Source organism: Gekko japonicus, unplaced genomic scaffold, assembly GCF_001447785.1.
Source record: "Gekko japonicus isolate JY-2015 unplaced genomic scaffold, Gekko_japonicus_V1.1 scaffold1921, whole genome shotgun sequence".
Classification (NCBI taxonomy): domain Eukaryota; kingdom Metazoa; phylum Chordata; class Lepidosauria; order Squamata; family Gekkonidae; genus Gekko; species Gekko japonicus.
This window is the reverse complement of record NW_015167593.1, coordinates 272846-295298: the sequence shown is the minus strand read 5'-3', so window position 1 is coordinate 295298 and position 22453 is coordinate 272846. Positions and strand designations below refer to the sequence as shown.

Below are 22453 nucleotides of genomic sequence, written 5' to 3'. Positions count from 1 at the left end.
GTGATTGCCCTGAATTAAAAAGGTATATGCGGGGGGTGACTATCTCATGAAAGTGAAGACTTTGCACAGTTAAACCGAAAGTTTTCATTTGAGTGATTTGATTGTCCTGGTTTTCAATCTGAGCTTCGGTTCAGTGGCTAACTAGTACCAAAATTAGAGCCTGTGACTCAGTGGTAGAGCATCTGCTTTGTGTGCAGAAGGCCCAGGAGCGCTCTAGCAGTCATGTGTCCTCCTGGCCGGCATACACACCAAGCCACACTATCCTGCCCAAAAGGAAGCCTTGTGATTGCCCTGAATTAAAAAGGTATACGTGGGGGGGTGACTATCTAATGAAAGTGAAGACTTTGCACAGTTAAACAGAAAGTTATGATTTGAGTGATCTGATTGTCCCGGTTTTCAATCTGAGCTTCGGTTCAGTGGCTAACTAGTACCAAAATTAGAGCCTGTGACTCAGTGGTAGAGCATCTGCTTTGTGTGCAGAAGGCCCCAGGTTCAATCCCCAGCATCTCCAGTTGGAGGATCTGGCAGTAGGTGATGTGAAAGACCTCTGCCTAAAACCCTGGAGAGCCACTGCCAGTCAGAGTAGACAATACTGACTTTGATGGACCAAGGGTCTGGTTCAGTATAAGGCAGCTTCATGTGTTCAAAATACCAGTTAAAACCGAATACACGGTAGAATCCATGTGGCTTTTGCAGCCTCCCAAAATCTGATCACTTAAGTTTGTTATATTAGTCCTATCCTATATAGAACATTGGAGCTGTGGTGGCTCAAGTGGTTAAGACGCTGAACTGCAGGCTGTGGAAGGTCAGTAGTTCAGCAGTTCGAGACCCGGGTGCCGCAAGACGGAGTGAGCTCCCGTCTCTAGTTCCAGCTCCTGCCAATCTAGCAGTTCGAAAGCAAGAAATTGCAAGTAGATAAATAGGTACTACTTCGGTGGGAAGGTAACAGTGTTCCGTGCGCCTGGGTGTTTAGTCATGCCGGCCACATGACCACGGAAACGTCTTTGGACAGTGCTGGCTCTTCGGCTTCGAAACGGAGATGAGCACCGCAACCCTAGAGTTGGATTCGACTGGCTTTCGAGCAAGGGAACCTTTACTTTTTATATAGGACATTACTAACCTGTTTCCAGTATTTGTCAAATACTGGTTTCAGTATTTGTCAAATACTGATTTTGCTGATTTCAGTCAGGCTACATCTTTGTTATTTTCTTAGTATGATCTAAGATACATAAAAGAATTACTTCTGAATCTAAAGAAAGCGATAAAATGTAACAGCTTGTTAACCTAAGTATTCACTGCCAAAACATGTGCTGTAACTTTCCACTAAACATGTTAATAATCTCTTTGAGAATAACACCTTCAAGAGTATTATAAACACCACCTCTACTTTGGCAAATTGCTGGATATTTGGGGATGGTGCCTGGGAAGGGAGCTGATCAGGATATGATGCCATAGAGTCCATCCTCTAAAGCTGGCATTTCCTCCAGGGGATCTGATCTCTGTTGTCTGAGGGTCAGCTATAATCCAAAAGAACCGTGGGCCCTGCCTGGAGGTTGACAATCCTAGAGAATGTATCGAAGTTATATATGGAACTGTGGGTATTTTTGGAAGAGAAATCTTATGCAATAATCAACAATGGCATTTATTTATTTAAAATATTTATATTCCACATTTTCAGTTGAAAACTCCCAAGGTGGAGCATAAGAAAAAACACACATGCCAGTAAAAGCAAATTGCATCATAAAAAGTTAAACTTGTAAACTACAACAGACTGTGCCATTTCCAACGAAAAGCTGCAGCGGAACAGAACAGCTCCTCAAATCATAAAAAGTGTGGGGAGGTTAGAACCAATGTTCCCTCTAAGCTGTGGAGTCTTGTGAGCAAAAAGTCTGCTTTGTGAGCTACCGGTATTAAAGTTGTGAGCAAGTGATTTGGCTACTGCATAAATTAGTTAGCTCTGGAGCCATCCTTCCTGAGCTAAGACAAAAATGTGTGAGCCAGGGACTAAAAAACTGTGAGCGAGCTCACACCAACTCAGCTTAGAGGGAACACTGGTTAGAACAGGCCAAAGGACAAACCAGGACGAACGTTTAAACATGGAAATGCGTTTTCTGGGTTGAAGGGTTGCATTTAATTTTCTGTCATTCTACAGCGGTGCCAAAAGTCCAGTCAGTCTTCTCACTTCAAAGCCACGCTACCTTGAAATGCTGGAATCCCACCTGAGGACAGAGCTGCTGTCTCTGGATCTAACGAAAGGGAGAGTTCAGGAGCTTAGACTCCAGGTCTGAGGACTAAGCAACTCTTACAGGGACATTGAGGGCTACTGGGAACCTCCACGCTCAGAGGCGGTAAAACTCTACAAACCAGTGATAAGAAGCAGCATTGGTTGCTCATTATGATAAGAAGCAGCATTGGTTGCCCCTCTGAGGCAACTAGTTTTTGCTGCTTTGTGAGACAGGATGCTGGGTCTGATCGAGCAGGGCTCTTCGTATGTTCTTATGACTGTAAACCTCAGATCTAGAGTGGAACCCCATTGTCTGGCTCATGAGTGTTTGGGCTAGCTGTGAAGTCAAAGAAAATCTGTCAGTGCCTGTTTAAACCTTGTTTTTCAGCCATGGCTGGCCCACCAAGTGACTTGCAATAAAAACAGTAAAATACCAAGTTAAAATACACCACAAACACCCTGACAGTTAACAAAATAAGATCCCCCAGAAAAGATCAAATAGCAAAGAAACATATGGCATATCCCTTCTCTAACCTCTGCTGTTGGCGGACTCGCGCGAAAATCCTTTGAAACATAGCTTGCTACGGCACCGGTCGGGTCAGCGCAGGCGCACTAAACCCATTGGTGTGAAGCACAGAGACCACGAAGAAGATCATAAGAAATGCCAAGTTGGATCAGGCCAGTGGCCCATCCAGTCCAACACTCTGTGTCACACAGTGGCCAAAACCCAGGTGTCATCAGGAGGTCCACCAGTGGGGCCAGAACTCCAGAAGCCCTCCCACTGTGGCCCCCATAGCACCAAGAATACTGAGCGTCACTGCCCCAGACAGAGTGTTCCAGCTGGCTGGCAGGAGAAAATCCCCCCTCCCTCCCCCCCAAGAGCAATGTTGGGTGATGTGCCAATGTCACCCAGAAGTGATGTAGGCATGTTGGTGCTCTGTTTTTTTTTAGCAAAACTATGGTTTGAGGGAAATTTTACCATAGAGTTTCCTCAAAAACCAGAGCATCACCCTCAATATGCCTGTGTCATTTCCGGGTGACATGTGATGTCACTTCCTCCTGCTGGTGTCTCAAAGAGACCTGGCAATCCTACCTTGTGGCTAATAGCCACAGACAGGGGTAGTTTCATAGAAAAAGAGCTGGGGAACTCATTAGCATAACTCATTAGCATATGCCACACCCCTGACATCAGGGGCCCGGTGGTGGACCTGCAAGGCCGGCGGGAGTGTGAGGAAGCCCTGCCAAGGCCCTCCCTGGCCCCAGGCAGGCAGGGGTGGGGAGAGGCGGGGAGGAAGCAACTTACCCTCCCTCTTCTCCTGCCTCCTCCTGGCTGAATGAGGGCTGGAAGCGGGGCGGCCGGAAGCAAGGGGCGGGGCTTCATCGTGTGCCCCGCCCCCTCGCACCTCACCCTGGGGGAACTGCGATCCCCCCCGAAATGACCTCTGGCCACAGATGAACCTTTGCTTCATATGTTTATCCAGTCCCCTCTTGAAGCTGTCTATACTTGTAGCTGCCACCACTTCCTGTGGCAATGAATTCCATGTGTTAATTACTCTTTGGGTGAAGAAGTACTTCCTTTTATCTTTTCTAAACCTACAGCTCATTAATTTGATGGAGTGCCCACGAGTTCTTGCATTGTGAGAAAGGGAGAAAGGTATTTCTGTCTCTATCTTCTCTATCCCATGCATAAGTTTGTAAACCTCTATCATGTCACCCCTCAGTCATTATTTCTCCAAGATAAAAGGCCCTAACCTCTTTAACTTTTCTTCATAGGGAAAGCGTTCCATTTCCTTAATAATTTTAGTTGCCCTTTTTTGCACCTTTCCCCATGCTATAATATCTTTTTTGAAGTGCTGTGACCAGAACTATACACTGTATTCCAAATGAAGCTGCACTGTAGACTTATACAGGGCCATTATGATACCAGCTGATTTGTTTTCAATCCCCTTCCTAATAATCCTCAGCATAGCATTTGCTTTTTTAATTGCAGTCGCACACTGAGTCAACATTTTCTGTGAATTATCTACCACGACTCCAAGATCTCTTTCCTGGTCAATCACCGCCAATCAAACCCCATCAATGTATATAGTTGAGATTTGGGGCTCCAATATGCATTACTTTGCCCACGTTGAACCTCATTTGTTACATTGATGTCCACTCATCCAGCCTTGACAGATCCCTCTGGAGCACCTCATAGTCCTCTCTGGTTTTCACCACCACACACCACACACCAACTTAGTGTCATCTGCAAACTTAGCCACTTCACTGCTTACTCCCAACTCCACATCATTAATGAACAAGTTAAAAAGCAGCAGACCTAGTGCTGAGCCCTGCAGTACCTCACTGCTTATTACCTTCCACTGTGAAAGCTGCCCATTTATACTCACTCTCTGTTTCCTGTTAATTAATCAGTTTTTAATCCACAAGAAGACTTGTTCTCTTATCCCTTTTGGGCACACTATTTCCACCCACAACGTTTCTGTAAGTGAATCTATTTCTCTTACATTTTCAGTCTTACTGGGCTGTATAACCTTTCTGACATCCAACCAGCTTTTCTTTTTCTTTTTTATCCAACCAGCTTTTCTGATGGTGAAAAAGGAAAGAGGAGGTCCCCTTTTCACCACCCAAAAGTCTATTCTGGGGACTATGAACAAAAGGCATGTGTGATGCAGACTGTAATAAAAAGGACAATTGGATGAGGTTGAGTGAAAAAGCTGGCCAGATCCAATCTGGCATCTTCACATATTGCACATGCAGTCTGATAGCAGTAGCAGGAAGGGTCACATCCATTTGGGAAACCCAGTGGAAGTACACAACCCCTGAATATTAAATAAAGTATCACTGTAATAACAGGCCTGGTGGTAGTACTGATTTCTCTCTCTCTCTCTCTCTATTAGCCTTATAGAGAAGTATTTGAGTTGTTCATGGAAGAATTTAAAACCTACAAGCCCTTGTTGGCATCTATCAAGAAGGAATATGAAGCAGCCCTAGGTAAGAACCTTGAAGCTATCACAGCCACCTGTAACATCAATTCTGAACAAGTTAAATCCCCTCTCATCCAGTGATCCTTTCCCATTCTTTTAAAGCCATGGAAGATTCCAATTCACAGATCTTTTCTGGTCTGCTTCAACCCTGAATGGGGATTTTAACCCAAATCTCAGTCTAATACTGTAGCTCAGGGGTGTCAAACATGCGGCCCGGGGGCTGGATCAGGCCCTCGCATGGCTGCAATCCGGCCCGCAAGGCCCTTGCTGTTTCCTGCTTTCTTTTCCAGTTCTGCTGCTGCTGCTACATCACAGCTTACTTTACCAGACTCTCTCAACCGTACAGGGGAGAGAGATAGGCAAACCTCTCCTGTGCGATTGAGAGAGTCTGATAAAGCACTGGCTGAGGCTCTTCCCCCTCCTCCCACCTTTAAAGTCCTTTATGGTCAGGGACCCCTTTCCCCATATGTTCCCTCATGATCCAGTCTTTCTCAGTAAGAAAGCAATGTGAACTATTTTAGAGGAGGAATAACAACAAGCCAGTGAGGTGGATTAGGCTGAGAATGTGTGTCCAGCACAGCTGTAGTTACTTCTCTGGGGAAGACGATAGTTTTGTAGACAAACAAATAGCCCTCAGTCTGTGTCAAGATGCCTTCTCATAATCTGGACCAGCACGTGAAGCAACTTATGTACAAAAGCTCACAATGCCCAGCCATTTCATGTTTTTTCCTCGGGCCTAGGCTCAGAACACTGACCATGAGATTTCTATAATGAATGTCAATAAATCAAAAGTAGGTTTGCAGCTTACAGATACACACCTGAACAACATACTCAAGATTGCTACAGCACAGACATTTTGATGCAATAATTCAGAGCAAGAGGCATCAGTCATCACTTATAGGGAATGGGCAGTGATCTTAGGTTCAGTGTATGTGCACGAGAGTCCTAAGGCAGGGCTTTCCAGCAAAAACACACAGAAAAGGAAGGAAGTCTTATGGCCTCAGTCCGTTGGGAAGGGCATTTCTACCCCAAGCTCTGGAAGATAACATCTCTGGGGATTTCTGCATTTGACCCTCTCTAGCACACCTGCGGGAGAAAATATATTCCTTGGAGTCGGTGAACGCCTTTTTGGTTACGGCCTCCGACCAATGCACTCAGCAGATCCTGGCTTTTCAGGAGCAAGAGAAAGTTGAAATAGCACAGCTGAAGAGGGACAGGATCCATCTGCTAAAGCTCATTGACCAAATGAAGGAGGAGAAATGCTCTTTGGAGATCCAGGTGAGATGGATCCCTACCCATCCACATCTTAAAGCATTTACGTTTAGAGAGCTCTGGGAGGGGCCTTGGCTCAATGGTAGAACACTTGTTTTGCGTACAGAAGGTCTCAGGTTCAATCTTTGGCATCTCCAGTTAAAAGGATCAGTCGGTATATGATGTGAAAGACCTCGCCCTTGATACCCTGGAGAGCTGCTGCCCGTCTGAGTAGACGATACTGACCTTCATGGACCAATAGACTGACTCATTTTCATGTGATAATTGTGTATCTCAGCTAATGCAATCGCTGCCCCTTGTCAAGCCCAGGCCCTGCCCTTCTTTCAAAGCCCTCTCGCGTTCCTCTCTAGGTGATAATGCAGTGCTGGGGATGGGGAGAGTGTCAGCCAGGTGAAAGCGTTCCATGAGAAGTTTGGGAATGCTGTTCTAATTGTGGTGGGCTGAGCAAGTTGGGCACGGCTTCTCCCATAAGTGGTGTACAAGCAGCTATCCTTAAAAAATATCATTTGATTTAATGGAAACCTATGACTAGATCTAAAGATCTTTTCCCCCTGATCCCAGGAGGAGTCTTTCTGTGAGTGGAAGGACTTCTGCAATGAGAGGAAGTGTCCTTTGGATCCAACTCCATGGCTTAGATCCATCCTGTTATGGTGCCCACTTTTCCAGAAAGGGATCGCAGTTCTATGGTGCAGCACACACTTTGCAAGTTCAGTTCCCTGCACCTCCACTTCAAAGGTTCCCTTGTAGCTAAGCTGGAAAGACCTCTGCCTGCATCTTTGGACAGCCTCTTCCAGCCAGAGCTCCTTGATACAATGAATCAGAGCTTCAAATCTGTTGTGGGATGATGTGGAGGCGCAGGGCTTCCTAACCCAAGAACACACATGTACACATGGAGCTGTCGCCTTACACTGAGTCAGAGCCAGGGCTATTTTTGGGCAGGAACGCACAGGAACGAAGTTCCGGCTGGCTCCCAAGTTGGCCACGCCCAGCAGGAACTCATTAGCATAATAGGCCACACTCAACAGCAGAAACTCAATAGGGTTGGCTACAATTAGGGGTGTGTGGCCTAACATGCAAAAAGCCCTGGGTTTTGACAACAAACAAGGTAAAGAGAATAAGAAGCAAAAGGTGGGTGTGGCCTGATATGTGAATGTGCTGTGCTGTCAGGGTGTGGTCTAATATGCTAATGAGTTCCTGCTGTTGGGTATGGCCTATTATGCTAATGAGTTCCTGCTGGGCTTTTTATACAAAAAAAGCCCTGAGTCAGACCATTCATCTATCAAAGCCAGTATTGTCTACTCAGACCAGCAGTAGCTCTCCAGGACCTCAGGTGGAGGTCTTTTGTATCACTTGATCTTTTTTTTAAAAAAAACAACCTGAAAATGCCATGGATTGAACCTGGGACCTTCTGCATGGCAAGCAGATGCTCTACCACTGAGGCGTGGCCACTTCCTAACAGTCAGCCGCCTCTTTCCTCTTCCTCTGCATAAGCTTGTTGAATCTCAGTTCCTTCCATTCCTTGAAACTTGTTAACTTTCCTCTCAGGAAGGACTGTGTCAGATATCACCATTTCAGAAGTTCTCCCCCCCCCCCCCCCGTTGCCGACTTACCTCAGCCCATCAAGCGTTGGCGCTGTGGCATTCGCTTCTGCTGCTGAGCTTGCAAAGTAAGTTTGTCAGGGCCCGTGAATCAGGGTCTCTTCTCTCTGGCCTTGCACAGGTGAGTAAGCTACGGAAGGCGGTGGCTGAGGAGAACCTCCGCTATCTGAACGAGCGCGATGCCCGCAAGCTGTTGCTGCTGGATCTTAATGAAATGTACCGACTGAAGGAGGAAATGAAGCTCACCAAAGTCCAAGGTAGCCAATGCGATTGTCCATCCAAAATGAGCTTTGTCATAAAGCAGGAAGGAGGCACCGTGATAATTTTAGTTGTTTGGGGCATAGGATTGGTGCTGCTTTTTTATTTGTGTTTTTAGATATTTTGTCCCACAGTTATTTTTTTTTAAAATGTTTTAAAGATGAGAAGGGAGAAGATCCGGTGACGTTAACGCTGGCTTTGAAGACAGCACGGCGGGACCTTACTAAAGCCCAAGTAGAGCTGAACACCATGAAAGCCAACTATGGGGACGTGGTGCCTAGAAGAGACTTTGAATCTCAGGAGAACAAATATACTGATTTGCTTGAAAAGGTACCCAAAGCGTTGGTCCTTCCTGATGCTACCTGGGATGTTGGATTCTGTGTTCATGTGGCAAAGCCACACATTTGGGCCCCCATTGCCCTGCTAGGTATCAATACTGCCTTTCAGATGACGGTTCTCGAGACGGACTTTCAAGATCTCCAAGAAGAATACAACACGATGCTGGATGTCCACAGGCAGATTGCGGAGGAGCGAGACCAATTCTACAATGAACTTATCAATGTCCAGCGTACTTCCACACCCCGTCCCGACTGGGACAAATGTGCAGGTATCTCTTTTTTTTTGGTAAACAAATTTTATTTTCTTAGGAATTCAACATTTAGAATTAAACCATTTCATCCTTTCCATTGTCTACCCCATTCCCATTTCCTCCCCTCCCTCCGGTGGCTTCCCGCAATGCTTCCCCCCCTTCTCCACATTACTTTACATCATCAATCAAATGTGCAGGTATCTCTTGAGCTTGCCAGTTTGTCTCTCCATATCTTCCAAGGAGGGATGTTGCAGTGATACACATCCAAGAATCCTTCTGTTCTGAACCTGGGAACTAAAATCAACTTCTGTGCTCCAAATACACTGCACAAAGCACATCTGTAGGTGCTATATCAGTTTATTTTGACATCAAGTTGACAGTTTGAGTATTAGTGGGATTTGAGACATTGCATTAGATCCCCGCCAGCCTTCCCGTGGGTGCAAGGACTTCCACTCACAGAGCACAATTTTCCTGCCTCCATGAATGGACGTCCTTGCACCCACAGAAACGCTAGTCAGGATCCAAGCCTTTATGAAAAGAAACAGGCATGAGAGAGATGGATCAAGAAAAGAGGGGTATTATGAAGAGAGATTATGAAGAAAGGATAGGCAGTCACGTGGGACACAAAGGTACACGCTTTGATGTGCAGTGCGATCTGCAAACATGGTATGCAATCCAAAAGAAAAGTAGAGCATTTAAGACCCATTGAACCAAGTCCACTTGTGCACTTCCCTGTCCCCTTAAGTCCTGTTGAAATCAACAGAATCCAAGCATTCTTTCTCTCTTTTTTTGCTTTCAGCACCTACTGATCATCAGTGGAACATATTCTGTCAACATAAGACTGGTTTAGTCCTCCCTCTCAGTTCCTTCACTTAGAACATACTTTTTTTTTTTTGCACAAGTGGGGATTCTCCCAAGTAGATAGAGACTGCCAAACTTGTCTGTGGACGGTTGTTCTAATTGGCACAGAACCCAAACACTTTACTATTAGCTACAGCAATGGTCCCTCTGATTTCCAGCTAGTTGTGATGGTTCCACCTTATCTGACAGCTGTCATCTTCCTGCTGTTCTTGCAGAGGTGATTTCTGGTGGCCCTGACCGGTGGAACGCTCTGTCCGAAGGCAAGACTAGTGACCAGCTAGTGGACGTGCTTCTGGAAGATCTTGGGGCTTTGATTCTGAGAGAGAAGGAAACCTTCGTACCGCTGGTATGGCCGAGCTGCTCGTTGGTCCCAGTGAGATTTCTCCCTTTGGACATGAATGAATAATCCCACCTTATTTTCTTCAAGCTAAATGACAGATAGGTGCATGCATCTGTGTATCTGTCAATTGAGACCTGAGCTTAATCCTCCCCCCTGCCCTCAAATCGTAGGCGTATCTGTATGTATCCCACAGAAAGGGAAAGTAGTAGCTGTGGGGGGGGGAGCAAAGTGGGAAAAGAAAGCATTAAACCCCCTCCCACTCTGTGCCACAACCCCAATCAGGGGTTGTTTCGTAGAAAAAGAGCTAGGGGACTTCATTAGCATAACTCATTAGCATATGCCACACCCCCTGACATCACCGGAAGTGTGTCATAAGGCCACACCCCCTGACATCACCGGAAGTGTGTCATAAGGCCACACCCCCTGACATAACGGGAAGTGTGTCATAAGGCCACACACCCCGCCCCCAACGGTCCCAGCTCCACTGCCGAGCCCCATGAGGGGCCCGGCGGTGGACCTGCAAGGCCGGCGGGAGTGCAAGGAAGCCCCGCGAAGGCCCTCCCTGGCCCCAGGCAGGCAGGGGTGGGGAGAGGCAGGGAGGAAGCAACTTACCCTCCCTTTGCAACTGCGATCCCCCGCGACCCCCCCCCCCGAAATGACCTCTGACCCCAATACAGGTCTTCCTTTCCCTGCTGCTATCTGGCCTGGAAATAGAGAGCAGTTCACAGATCTTAAAATGAAATGCCATATTTTAGTTTGGCCCTTATTGTTTCTCATTCTGGCTTGTAGCTGATAGGCGAGGAAACTAGGTGCTCACAGAGTCTATATCTCCAAGGCACCGAGCCTTGGAGGCCTTGTGAAATTCTTTCTCATAGAACAATGAGGGGACGGGAAATCATTCTTGCCCTCCAGATCAGTGAGTTTCAAAACACCCTGTCTTCAGGGAATGCTTTCTAAGGTGAAGTCTTTCCAAGGCTTCCTCTTCACTCCCCATGATTTGAAAGTGTGATGTAGAATGCAGGCCAGCAGAAGAGAAACCACGGGGCACTATGAGAACACTGGCTAATTTCCGCTAGGCTGCAACACCTGCTAGTTGCTGGGACTATAATGAAGAATGCGGGCCTAGGCAGGCTTTTGGCTGGCATTGTTTATGGTGATAAGCAAGAATGAACATTCAGATTCACTTGATGCGAATTAATTATGCTTTTAACTATTAAGATTTCCTGTGTCCCTGCTCTGTCCATTTAAAACCTGTCAGGGCACTATAAGGAGTTGGGGGGGGGGAGTAAGCGGACTGTGTAAGACTGAAACCAGTCCACTCACGAAGTACAGCACACTGCTCTGTAGTTGGTACGGCAAGGGAAACAGTAATGGCAAGGAAGCCCTCTTTCAAAGATGCCTGGTGCCTTCAGATTTATGTGCCACTTATGGGTCTTTGTTCTACTCCGTATCTTGTCTGTTTTGTGATTTTAAGGTATCATAACTGCCTTGTGGATCCAAAAGCTGGGATCAGAAAAAAAAGGGGGGGGAAACAGCTCTGCCCTGTGCTTTGATTTAGGTTTGCTTTGTTTTATCCAGGGTTTGATACACTTTCTTGTCCTTAGGGGAAAAGTGAGAAAGTCCCTATATATCTGAGGTATGACGGCATGGTTCGAAACAAGAAGTTGACGAAGAAAGAGGTTGTGGCTCTCTTAAGGGAAATCTGGAGAGAAAAGATTACAGTAGACCAACAGGTCTGTGTTCTGCACCCCCATGTCTATTACGGCTAAGTGTCTGAGGAGGGGCATGCTGCCTTCTACACTCTTAGACCCATTGTTCCATCAAGGTCAGCATTGTCTATTTGGACTGGCAGCAGCTCTTCAGGATCTCAGGCTGAGGCCTTTCACATCACCTACTGCCTGGAGATGCTGGGGATTGAACCTGGGACCTTCTGCATGCTAAGCCGAGGCTCTCCCACTGAGCTGCAGCCCCAAGATGGGGCTTTAAGAACCCCATATCAAGAGTATTTTTGACACATACGTATTCTTCCATAGCCATAAACCAGGCTAAGCCTTCGCTCATGGAAAGGAGCACATACAAAAAATTACACACTCATCTCTCAAAAAGTGAGAGACAATTGGAGACCATTTTACGACTGGGTGGAAAGAAACTTTGAAGACCATGAATAATGAATACAATTACTATAAACTTGGAGAAACTCTAACTTGAACTGTATAGAAACTTTTCCCAGGATCCACTATAGATTTTAGCGATTTGATTAAGTGTTACTAACTTCAGTAAATATATAAAAGAGAGAGATTTGGAAACAAAAAATTAAGATGGAAAGTTTGTAACAGCTATTTTATAAACTTGACGGAACTTCCCTTTATGTCTTATCCCATCGCTTGTACCCTTCTATCCTTACACCCTCCCTGTCCTATAATGTGTTAAAACCAAATAAAAAATTATGTATGTAAAAAAAAAAATCACACACTCATTTCTCCAGAGGCTCTGACTGCAAACGAAGTGGAGCCTGGAAGTTGAAGTGCCATGCCTGTAGAGGGGAGGTGAACCCAGAGGTGACTAGAGGGTGCTGGATATGGTAGCTGGAGGGCCAGGAAACAGAACTGGGATGAAATAAATGACAGATGCTCTCAAGCCAAGCAGAAAATACCCTGTGACCCTTCATTCTGGCCCCTCACTTGTTCCCCTGTTTAATGTGCTAAGTTTAGACCTTGAGAGCTGGCAATCCAAGCATCTGATCACTGAACTGCAAAATATCTTATAAGTTTAGCAATCACTGTCTTCACCAAGGTGAATCATTTTCACTGTACCTTCCTTCTGAAATTACTACAGGGGGAAGGACTGGCAGGAAGACCAACTTGTGATTCAAAATGGTGGCTCCAAAGTGGGTGACGCCAACAGCCGAGGCCTCTTCCTGTAACTACTGCCTCTTTTGCAGAAAGGAAAGCGATCCAGCCTGTCAGGGTTCTTCCTCAACTACTTCCAGAGAAAATACGGTGATACGATTGCTTTTGACTGGACATACACTACCTACGAAATGATGAAGCTCTATCGGTCCAACGAAGCGATGTCCCTGTTTTATAACATACTGACTGGAAACGTGAGTAGTTTTACCAAAGCTCATCATACTCTTCCTTGTTTATGTGTATAAAAAACCCAGGGAATAGGTGCCGTTTCTCTGATATGAGGGGACACGTGGGGAGGAAACTGAAAGGAAAAGTAGAAAGGGTCAAAACAATTGGGGAAGCTTGGGATCTATTTAAAACTACGATCCTAGAAGCTCAAAAAATATATATTCCGCAGGTTAGGAAAGGCACAAACAGGTATAGGAAAAAGCCTGCATGGTTAACAAACAGAGTAATGGAGGCTGTAAAAAGTAAAAAGAATTCCTTTAAGCAGTGGAAAGCTAGTCACAGTGAGGCTGATAAAACGGAACACAGGCTATGGCAAATAAAATGCAAGTCTGAGGTCAGGCAGGCAAAAAGGGAATATGAGGAGCATATAGCAAAAAACGTAAAAACCAACAATAAAACTTTCTTCAAATACATTAGAAACAGGAAACCAGCCAGGGAGGCAGTGGGGCCCTTGGACGACCAAGGGGTAAAAGGAGTATTGAAGGATGATAGGGAAATGGCTGAGAAGCTAAATGCATTTTTTGCCTCCGTCTTCACTGTGGAAGATGAGAAGTGCTTGCCCACTCCAGAACCACTGATTTCAGGAGGGGTGTTGGAAGACCTGAGTCAGATTGAGGTGATGAGAGAGGAGGTCCTAAAACTGATAGACAACTTAAAAACTGATAAATCACCAGGCCCAGATGGCATACATCCGAGAGTTCTGAAAGAACTCAAATGTGAACTTGTAGATCTCCTGACAAAGATATGTAATCTTTCCTTAAAATCTGCCTCCATTCCTGAGGATTGGAAGGTAGCTAATGTCACTCCCATCTTTAAAAAGGGTTCCAGAGGAGATCCGGGAAATTACAGGCCTGTCAGTCTGACGTCGATACCGGGTAAATTGGTGGAAACCATTATTAAGGAAAGAATTAGTAGGCACATAGATGAACAAAACCTATTGAGGCAGACTCAACATGGGTTCTGTAAGGGAAGATCTTGTCTCACTAACCTGTTAATGTTCTTTGAGGGGGTGAACAAACATGTGGACAAGGGGGATCCAATAGATATTATTTACCTTGACTTCCAGAAAGCTTTTGATAAAGTTCCTCATCAAAGGCTCCTAAGTAAGCTCAAAAATCATGGGATAGAAGGACAAGTCCTTTTATGGATCAAAAACTGGCTAGTTCATAGAAAACAGAGAGTGAGTGTAGGTGGGCAATTTTCTCAGTGGAGGGTGGTAAGCAGTGGGGTACCGCAGGGATCAGTACTTGGTCCACTGCTTTTTAACTTGTTCATTAATGATTTGGAGTTGGGAGTAAGCAGTGAAGTGGCTAAATTTGCGGATGATACGAAGTTGTTCAGGGTGGTGAAAACCAGTGAGGATTGTGAGGCACTCCAAAGGGATCTGTCAAAGTTGGGCGAGTGGGCGTCAACATGGCAAATGGGGTTCAATGTGGCCAAGTGCAAGGTGATGCACATTGGAGCCAAAAATCCTAACTATAAATACACGTTGATGGGGTCTGAACTGGCAGAGACTGATCAAGAGAGAGATCTTGGAGTTGTAGTGGATAACTCACTGAAAATGTCGAGACAGTGTGTGACTGCAATAAAGAAGGCCAATGCTATGCTGGGGATTATTAGGAAGGGTATTGTAAACAGATCAGCCAATATCATAATGCCGCTATATAAATCAATGGTGCGACCTCATCTGGAATACTGTGTGCAATTCTGGTCACCACACCTTAAAAAGGATATTATAGCTTTGGAAAAAGTGCAGAAAAGAGCAACTCGAATGATAAAAGGGTTGGAACACTTTCCCTATGAGGAACGGTTAAGGCGCTTAGGGCTCTTTAGCTTGGAGAAACGATGACTGAGGGGTGACATGATTGAGGTTTATAAGATTATGCATGGGAAAGAGCAGGTAGAGAAAGAGGTACTTTTCTCCCTTTCTCACAATACAAGAACTCGTGGGCACTCCATGAAATTGCTGAGCGGTCGGGTTAGAACGGATAAAAGGAAGTACTTCTTCACCCAAAGAGTGATTAACACTTGGAATTCACTGCCACAGGAAGTTGTGGCGGCTACAAGCATGGACGGCTTCAAGAGGGAATTAGATAAGCATATGGAGCAGAGGTCCATCAGTGGCTATTAGCCACAAGGTATAGATAGGGACTCTGGGGCAAGTGATGCTCTGTCTTCTTGGTGCTTGGGGGGGTCAACAGTGGGAGGGCTTCTAATGTCCTGGCCCCAGTGGTGGACCTCCTGATGGCACTGATATTTCTGGCCACTGTGTGATACAGAGTGTTGGACTGGATGGGCCTTTGGCCTGATCCAACATTGGCATCTCTTATGTTCTTAACTATGCTGCTCAAATCTAGGCACACTGGTTTGGATGCAAGTCCCACTAAGGTGCCCAGGCCCCCAAAGATGTGCCACCTGGTATTCTTCCACAATAGCTGGGTTAAAACCAAAATGTTGTTAAAGCCAAGCCAGATGGCCTGAGGTCAGTCTGCTGATTTAAGTCTTGACTGTTATTATACAAGAGGGTCAGAACTCCCTCCTGCCTTTTCCCTTTCAATATGATAGCAAGAGCTTGAACAACTGCATGTGAAGAAGCCAGTCCAGAACGTCTTACCCCATCAGATTACCAGGTCTTACTGTTTTGTTTCTAAGCACACAGAGATTTGGGATTTATGTGCAAGTAGGTGGAAGGGCACATGCAGCAGTGATTGATCCTCTTATCGATTTCGGCTATTCAAGGTATTAATTTGCTTATTGACTGTAGCTACTGCCAGTTCATGCCAATTGTAGAATGACTGGAAACGAGAGGATGTTCTGCACTTGCCCCGCTACACTGAACGAACTATAAGCAAAGGTCTGGAAGGCATTGAACTGGAGCTGCATTTGGGGCGGGCACTTCCAATTTTGCATTCCGACCTGAAGGCGGCACTACGTGAGACGCTTTAACTGAACTCTGCTGCTTTTGTGATCACAGCTCGACGAAGGGGTATACCACAGCCAACTCCAGCAACTTGCCACTCTGTTAAAGGAACTGACTAATGTGGACTCGGACAATACAGGCCAGTTGACCAGCGAACAATTCATGTAAGTGTTTGGCTTGGGGAGGAATTGTTTGTGGGCATCTTTGAAAGACAAGGCACAAGGGCTGCACTAGAAACCCCTGTTGATTTTAAGAAGAAGAGATTGGATACCCTTCAGTCGGAGTCGCAGAGCTTCTTACAATCTCCTTCCTTTCCTCTCCCCACAACAGACACTCTGTGAGGTAGGTGGGGCTGAGAGAGCTTTGAGAGAACTGCTTTTGAGAGAACAGCGGCTTACCCAAGGTCATCCAGCAGCTGAATGTGGAGGAGTGGGGAATCAAATCTAGTTCTCCCAGACTGGAGTCCATGTACTTAATCACTATACCAAACTGGCTCTTTTAACAAGGCATATGTAACCCAAGGTGGGATACAAATGTGGGAAAGATACAACACACCACTGGTAGTTCCCCAAGGGTCAGAGGCAGCAATGTAACTAGGAGTAATAGTTGAGGTAAATTTGGTGTTTGATTGTTTAGACGCTAAGACATAACAAAGTGGCATTCTGGGAAAGGAGATGGCAGCTAGCAGACTTCAGTATTGATTTTAGTTCAGACAGTTTTTTAATTATGTTTGGTATGTTTTTAAGAAACAGAAGTCAACATTTGCTACACTTCCTGCCTTTCCCCAATAAGAGTGTAACAGCAACAGCAGGAGAGGGGGGAGGGCCCTCATGCCTTGATTGTGTACTTCCTGAAGCATCCAGTTAGCCAGAATGGGAAACCAGATGCTGAACCTTTGGTTCAAGTCAGCTGGGAGGTTCCAACTTTCTTATGAGGCCATATTCAACAGCATACCTTTGCTAAATGTCTCTCTCATTGACCTGTGTGCTGTACAAAGCAAATAACTGTTAGCTTAGATCTGTGTGACAGTTTAATACATGTGCACTGGTGACACAGACCTGTAGACTGAAATCTTCTCTCCCCTGCTATAGCGGTGCCCTAAAGTCAGCTTTCCCCTTAAAGTCCGACGAACAGATTCAAGAGTTAGTAGACGCAGCAGGCTGCAGGCCAGAAACTCCTGAGGAGTTCATTTTCTACAGGCTCTTATTCTTGGAGGTAGGTATTCATCCTGTGGTTATATTCTTTGCACGAGAGGAACAGCAGTTCATTCTGCTTCTGAGCTCCCTCTGGAGAGGACAGCAGCTGTAGGTAATCTTGCAGGAGTGACATTGATGACTTATTCACGAAGCACTGTCAACATCTTTGGAACAGGACAGGTCACTGCAAAAGGCGACTCGCTCAGCATACACAACAGAAGAAAGACCATGGATTCATTTCAATTGCATGGACTTTGCTGCAGTAGTTGGAGACTGCAAGAGGTTATGGGGAAAGTTGGGTCTGAGGATGAATTGAAAGGAGGTGGCACCACACAGGAGTCCCAGGAGGTATCAGGGCAACAGAAGACGAAGGCAATGTGCTTTGAGGGAACACAAGACCTTCAAGCAGCTAAAGATGAACAAGCTGGAGAAATGAAGGGAATGTGAGAATGAAGAGGGAATGAGGAGGCAAAGCAGTTTTATTCTCTATAGGTATACTTAGGCCTGCACCCAAGCAGCCCAAACCAACACACTCGGATGCAAGTCCTACAGAGACTCCCATGGGTGCATGCATGGAATGTCAGCCTTCATTTCCTTTAAGATCTCACTTGCATTAGAAATCCAGCAAGGTGTGATAATACGCAAATGTGATGTTCAGATTAGAGCTTCTCTAAAAATACAAACGTAATGCTGCCACTAAATCGTACTCAGTGCCACTAAATTGAGTTGAATCCAACCTGCAGCACATACCCAAAAAGCAGCAGAGAATTTGGGTGGGTAGCATCAGAAATGACACTTGCTTGATTCATGTGACAAGGCGCTCTGTTACAGGCGGTGTGAAGAAGTCTCAAGCAGACCACCTGCTCCCATATGAGCCTGTCTGTTTACTCTGGTTATCCCCAGAGGCCCTACTTCACTTGCCTACTTCACATCTGAGGCTAGATGGGTGGCAACCAGAGAAAGGGCTTTCTTGCTCATGACACCAAAACTTTGGAACTTCACCCCCAGGGAGATTCATCCGTCTCCCTCTGTCTGTCTTCCACCAGTGGGTGAAGGCTCTTTGGTTTCGTCTGACATAACTCCAATAACCGTTATTGGCCACCCTCCCTGGTTCTGGTATTGTTTGTGTTTTCATTTAAGTACTTTATAATTTAAAATGTTGGCTTTAATTGGTCAAATGCTCTTTATGTGCACTGCCTTGGGGGTCCTGATTGGGTGGAAAGGCAGAATAAAATTGTTTTATAAAATCATATCCAGTCTTCTGGAAACCAAGAAGGCAAAAAAAAGAAAAGAAACTTGTGCACTTTTGCCCTCCCTTTGCTTGAAACACCAGGCAGAAAATGACCAATTATCCACCCAGATGAATACTCCACAAGGGAAGGAACTAAACAGCATCCTGGCCAGCAAATGAGGCACAGAAAACCCTAACCCCTAAAGCTTAAGGACAGTTTGTTAATACAAAGGATAAGTCCGTTCCTGTGTAATCATGGCTGCCTTTCAAATGGCAACTATTAAGGCAGTTTATATATGAAAAGTCAGGGTAATTTGAAGAGTAGTAAGCTGCAGTCGAGAGAAGCTCAGGCTTTTGTTGAGAATTGATCAGCTAGGCTTGCGCAACTTTCCACACCACTCTCCTGTTACGGATCCCTCCACTCATCCAGAACAGTGGTAACTAGCCCAGCACAAACCAGCTGGTGTCCACCACCACACATGGCCTTGTGACATCTCAATAGATCCAGTCACCACAGGCTTCTGTGCTGTTGCAGGATGAAGAGGGGAGGCCAGAACCCCTGGTTTCGAAGCTGAAGGATCAGTATATCAATGACAAACAGACATATCTACGTGACCTACGTGCCGAACTGGGAAACATGTGAGTATCTTAGCCCTGCAGAGAACAGACATTTCTAGCAAAGATGCTAGGATGAAAATATCAATTCTACTGCCCCACCCCCCCAACAGCCAAAGCAGTAATATATTCCATCTGCTTCCATGTAAAAAGCTAAGTTTTTCTTAACCTCATCTGCTCACAGCCATGTATGGAAGTGAGGATGAGATAGGTATAATGGTTTCCACCAATTTACCCGGTATCGATGTCAGACTGACTGGCCTGTAATTTCCCGGATCTCCTCTGGAACCCTTTTTAAAGATGGGAGTGACATTAGCTACCTTCCAATCCTCAGGAATGGAGGCAGATTTTAAGGAAAGATTACATATCTTTGTCAGGAGATCTACAAGTTCACATTTGAGTTCTTTCAGAACTCTCGGATGTATGCCATCTGGGCCTGGTGATTTTTCAGTTTTTAAGTTGTCTATCAGTTTTTAAGTTGTCTATCACCATCTCCCCCTCACCAGCAGAACATGAGACGGCTCTACAGAATCAAGGTCTGCTATAAGATTCTCCATCATCTATGTTTGCTTGTTTTTCGTAACCATGTGAGCATCCTGTTCAGACCATACCATTTCCCAAAACACATTAACCAATTATAAAGAGACTGAGTTTTGTTCTGACACAGGCTGGAAGTTCAAACTGGTGCACCCCACTCTACCCTGCCTATGGACTCCCTACTTGATCACATGAAGAAACCCTTATCAAGAACTAGTCATGTAAACGGGATGTTGAAACTTTGTGGCAGACAGATTTAGAACATTTTTTTTTTCATTTGCTGCCCCTGTTGGGATTTCCACAAGTGTAAATAAAACCATTCTGTCTCTTTCTGGCAGCAAACACAGTATTCATGCTGAGCTTAGTCTTGGTCTGGTAAAACGACAGCAGCTCACTGTGTGTTTGAAACTTGTCTGAGCTAATATGGGGGTTAGGGCTTGTAACACATCCATTAGCACTATTACTTGCAGGCAGAAGATGGGGCATGAAACTGTTAAGCCCTAGTAATTGTCATACCCCAGGGTCAACATATTTTCTTCCAGGCCATTTTTAGGGAATGCCCTGTGAAATAACTTTGTGGAAATTTTGGACTATGTCTGAGAGTTAATCTGAAATAATGAATTTGAACAACTCTTCCTATTTCGTTAACTCAGTTTTCGAAACAGCTAAAGACTCTTCTGTGTTAGAAATACAATGAAAATCTGATCCAGTTTTGTCTTTGGTGTTGCAAGGTTATCTATCAGGAAGCAAGCCTCTTGACCCCCTGCTCCCACCAGTAGGCAGACAGAATATCACATATCTTGTTAAACCACACTTGAAACCGCAGAGTTTGTGTGCTCTAGAAAACATTTTATTTACAATGACAGTACAGTTAAAAAGAACAAAGTGGCTTGTGTACCACAGAAATTTGAAGGGAAGGGCATCAGATAAATTATTAATACTTCCGAGGTTTTTCCGCATCCCCTCTTAGGTACAGCCAGGTTTGCGGGTAGGGCTCTGCCCACTTCAGTTCCCATCTCCATGCTGGTTCCGGCCTGCATTTGATTCACTAAATGGGGTCTTATCTTCCTTGAGCATCAGGCACTCTGCCTAAATCTCATCATGGATGGAGTGGGATGACTTTGTTTCCACTGGTAGCAACAGGAATGAGCAGTTTCCTATACTCCAGAGGCAAGTGGCGCTCTATCAGGACATTTAAAGGGATCTTGTCAGTTACCAGCCTTTGCCTAGGTAGAAGAAGGAAGACGGGGGGGGGGTATATTGCTGAGTTCTGTTCGTATTGGTCTAAGATCATTACATCTATCAAACCAAAGCAGACCCAGCTTACAAAGAGCATTCGCTATGAGATGGACAAGGAATTTACTACCAAATATGTACATTCCAGTCACTGCCATCAACAACTTTGACTGAAGGCCTGGACTGTTGAGAAACCAGCTAGATTTCCTAGCATGTCAAGTTATATCTATGAAGCTTCACGTTAGTCCAAAAGAAGCAGAAGCATAAGATTATCAGAAGAGCTCTGCTGGATCAGTCCATCTAGTCCAGCATCCCTTTTCACACAGTGGCCAACAAACTGCTGTAGAGAACTAACAAACACACAGAGGGCAAGGCCTCCCCTGATCTTGCCACCTTGCACTAGAAATCAGAGATTTACTGCCCCCGAACCACTTGTTGAGTAAAGTAAGCCCATCCGCCTGCTTCTGGGGAGACCTGTTTTCAGAAACACACAGTGCAGATCTAGAACAGCACTGCTCTTTGGTGCTGTGTCCCTTGAAAGGAGGCAGTCATCCCTTACCTCCTCATGAGAAGTTCCATATCGGCCAATTCTATTGTTTTCCTTCTAGCGTGATTTGCGTAGGTCTCCAGGTCATCACTCAGATGCTTGAAGTACAGGCTGACACTAGAAAGTGGGGGCAGGAAGTGAGTTGGGCAGGCTGCAACTGCCCCTTGTCCATTGAGGTTTAGTAAGATCAGTACTTATTTAGGGATGATCTGACTTCCTAGTTCTGTTTATTTAGGAATGGTCTGATTCCCCAGATCTATTGTATTTATGTATTAATCCTTCTCCATTCCTAGGGTTACCAATCCCCAGCTGGGGGTGGGGAATCCCCTGGTTTGGAGCTCCTCCTCCGCTTCAGGGCTATGAGAAAGCGGGGTGGTGGTGGCAGCTGGGCACTCCATTATACCCTATGGAGACTGTTCCCCATAAGATACAATAGAGAATTGCTCAGTGGTTATCTGGGGCTTGGGGGGGCTGTTTTTTGAGATAGAGGCACTAAATATACAGCATAGCTGCTGGTGCCTCTCCTCAAACACCCCCCCAAGTTTCAAAAAGACTGGACCAGGGGGTCCAATTCTATGGTTCCCAGAAGAAGGTGCCCCCATCCTCCATTTTCAGATAGCCAAATCACTCGTCCCCTCAAGTGATCGGCTGAGAAAATATTTATCAGGTTTATACCTACTCACCATCTCTCCACAGCCTGGAAAGCATCCTTGGCCACTGGCATCTTTGCATAGTGGCTGAACATCTTTTTCACCCAGCTGCTGGAGAGTCCCGGCTGACGTTTTTCTCTGTGTGCCTTCTTGGATTCTTTTGGAACCTGTTTCTTTGAGGGCTGTTTGGAAGCAGACCTTTGAGAGAAACAACCCATCTATCTTAAAGCAACAAACTCCACAGCAAAGAAACGGTGG

General features: G+C 45.5%; 1 protein-coding gene across 1 annotated transcript; it reads left to right on the top strand.

The window, feature by feature from the left end:
- The first annotated feature begins 46 nt into the window (after positions 1-46).
- TSNAXIP1 (translin-associated factor X interacting protein 1) lies at positions 47-20754 on the top strand. Its single transcript, XM_015413953.1, has 15 exons — positions 47-52; positions 198-304; positions 2153-2282; positions 5122-5215; positions 6290-6486; positions 8200-8335; positions 8497-8666; positions 8784-8943; positions 10002-10132; positions 11731-11859; positions 13068-13229; positions 16238-16347; positions 17275-17398; positions 19146-19249; positions 20733-20754. The coding sequence occupies exons 1-15, from the start codon at positions 47-49 to the stop codon at positions 20752-20754; spliced, it is 1782 nt and encodes a 593-aa protein (XP_015269439.1).
- Positions 20755-22453: the final 1699 nt, after the last annotated feature.

Coding starts and splice junctions, on each gene's coding strand:
- TSNAXIP1 (XM_015413953.1), top strand. Junction 305..2,152: donor GATTGCCCTGAATTAAAAAG/GTATACGTGGGG, acceptor GTCATTCTACAG/CGGTGCCAAAAGTCCAGTCA. Junction 13,230..16,237: donor ATAACATACTGACTGGAAAC/GTGAGTAGTTTT, acceptor TTGTGATCACAG/CTCGACGAAGGGGTATACCA.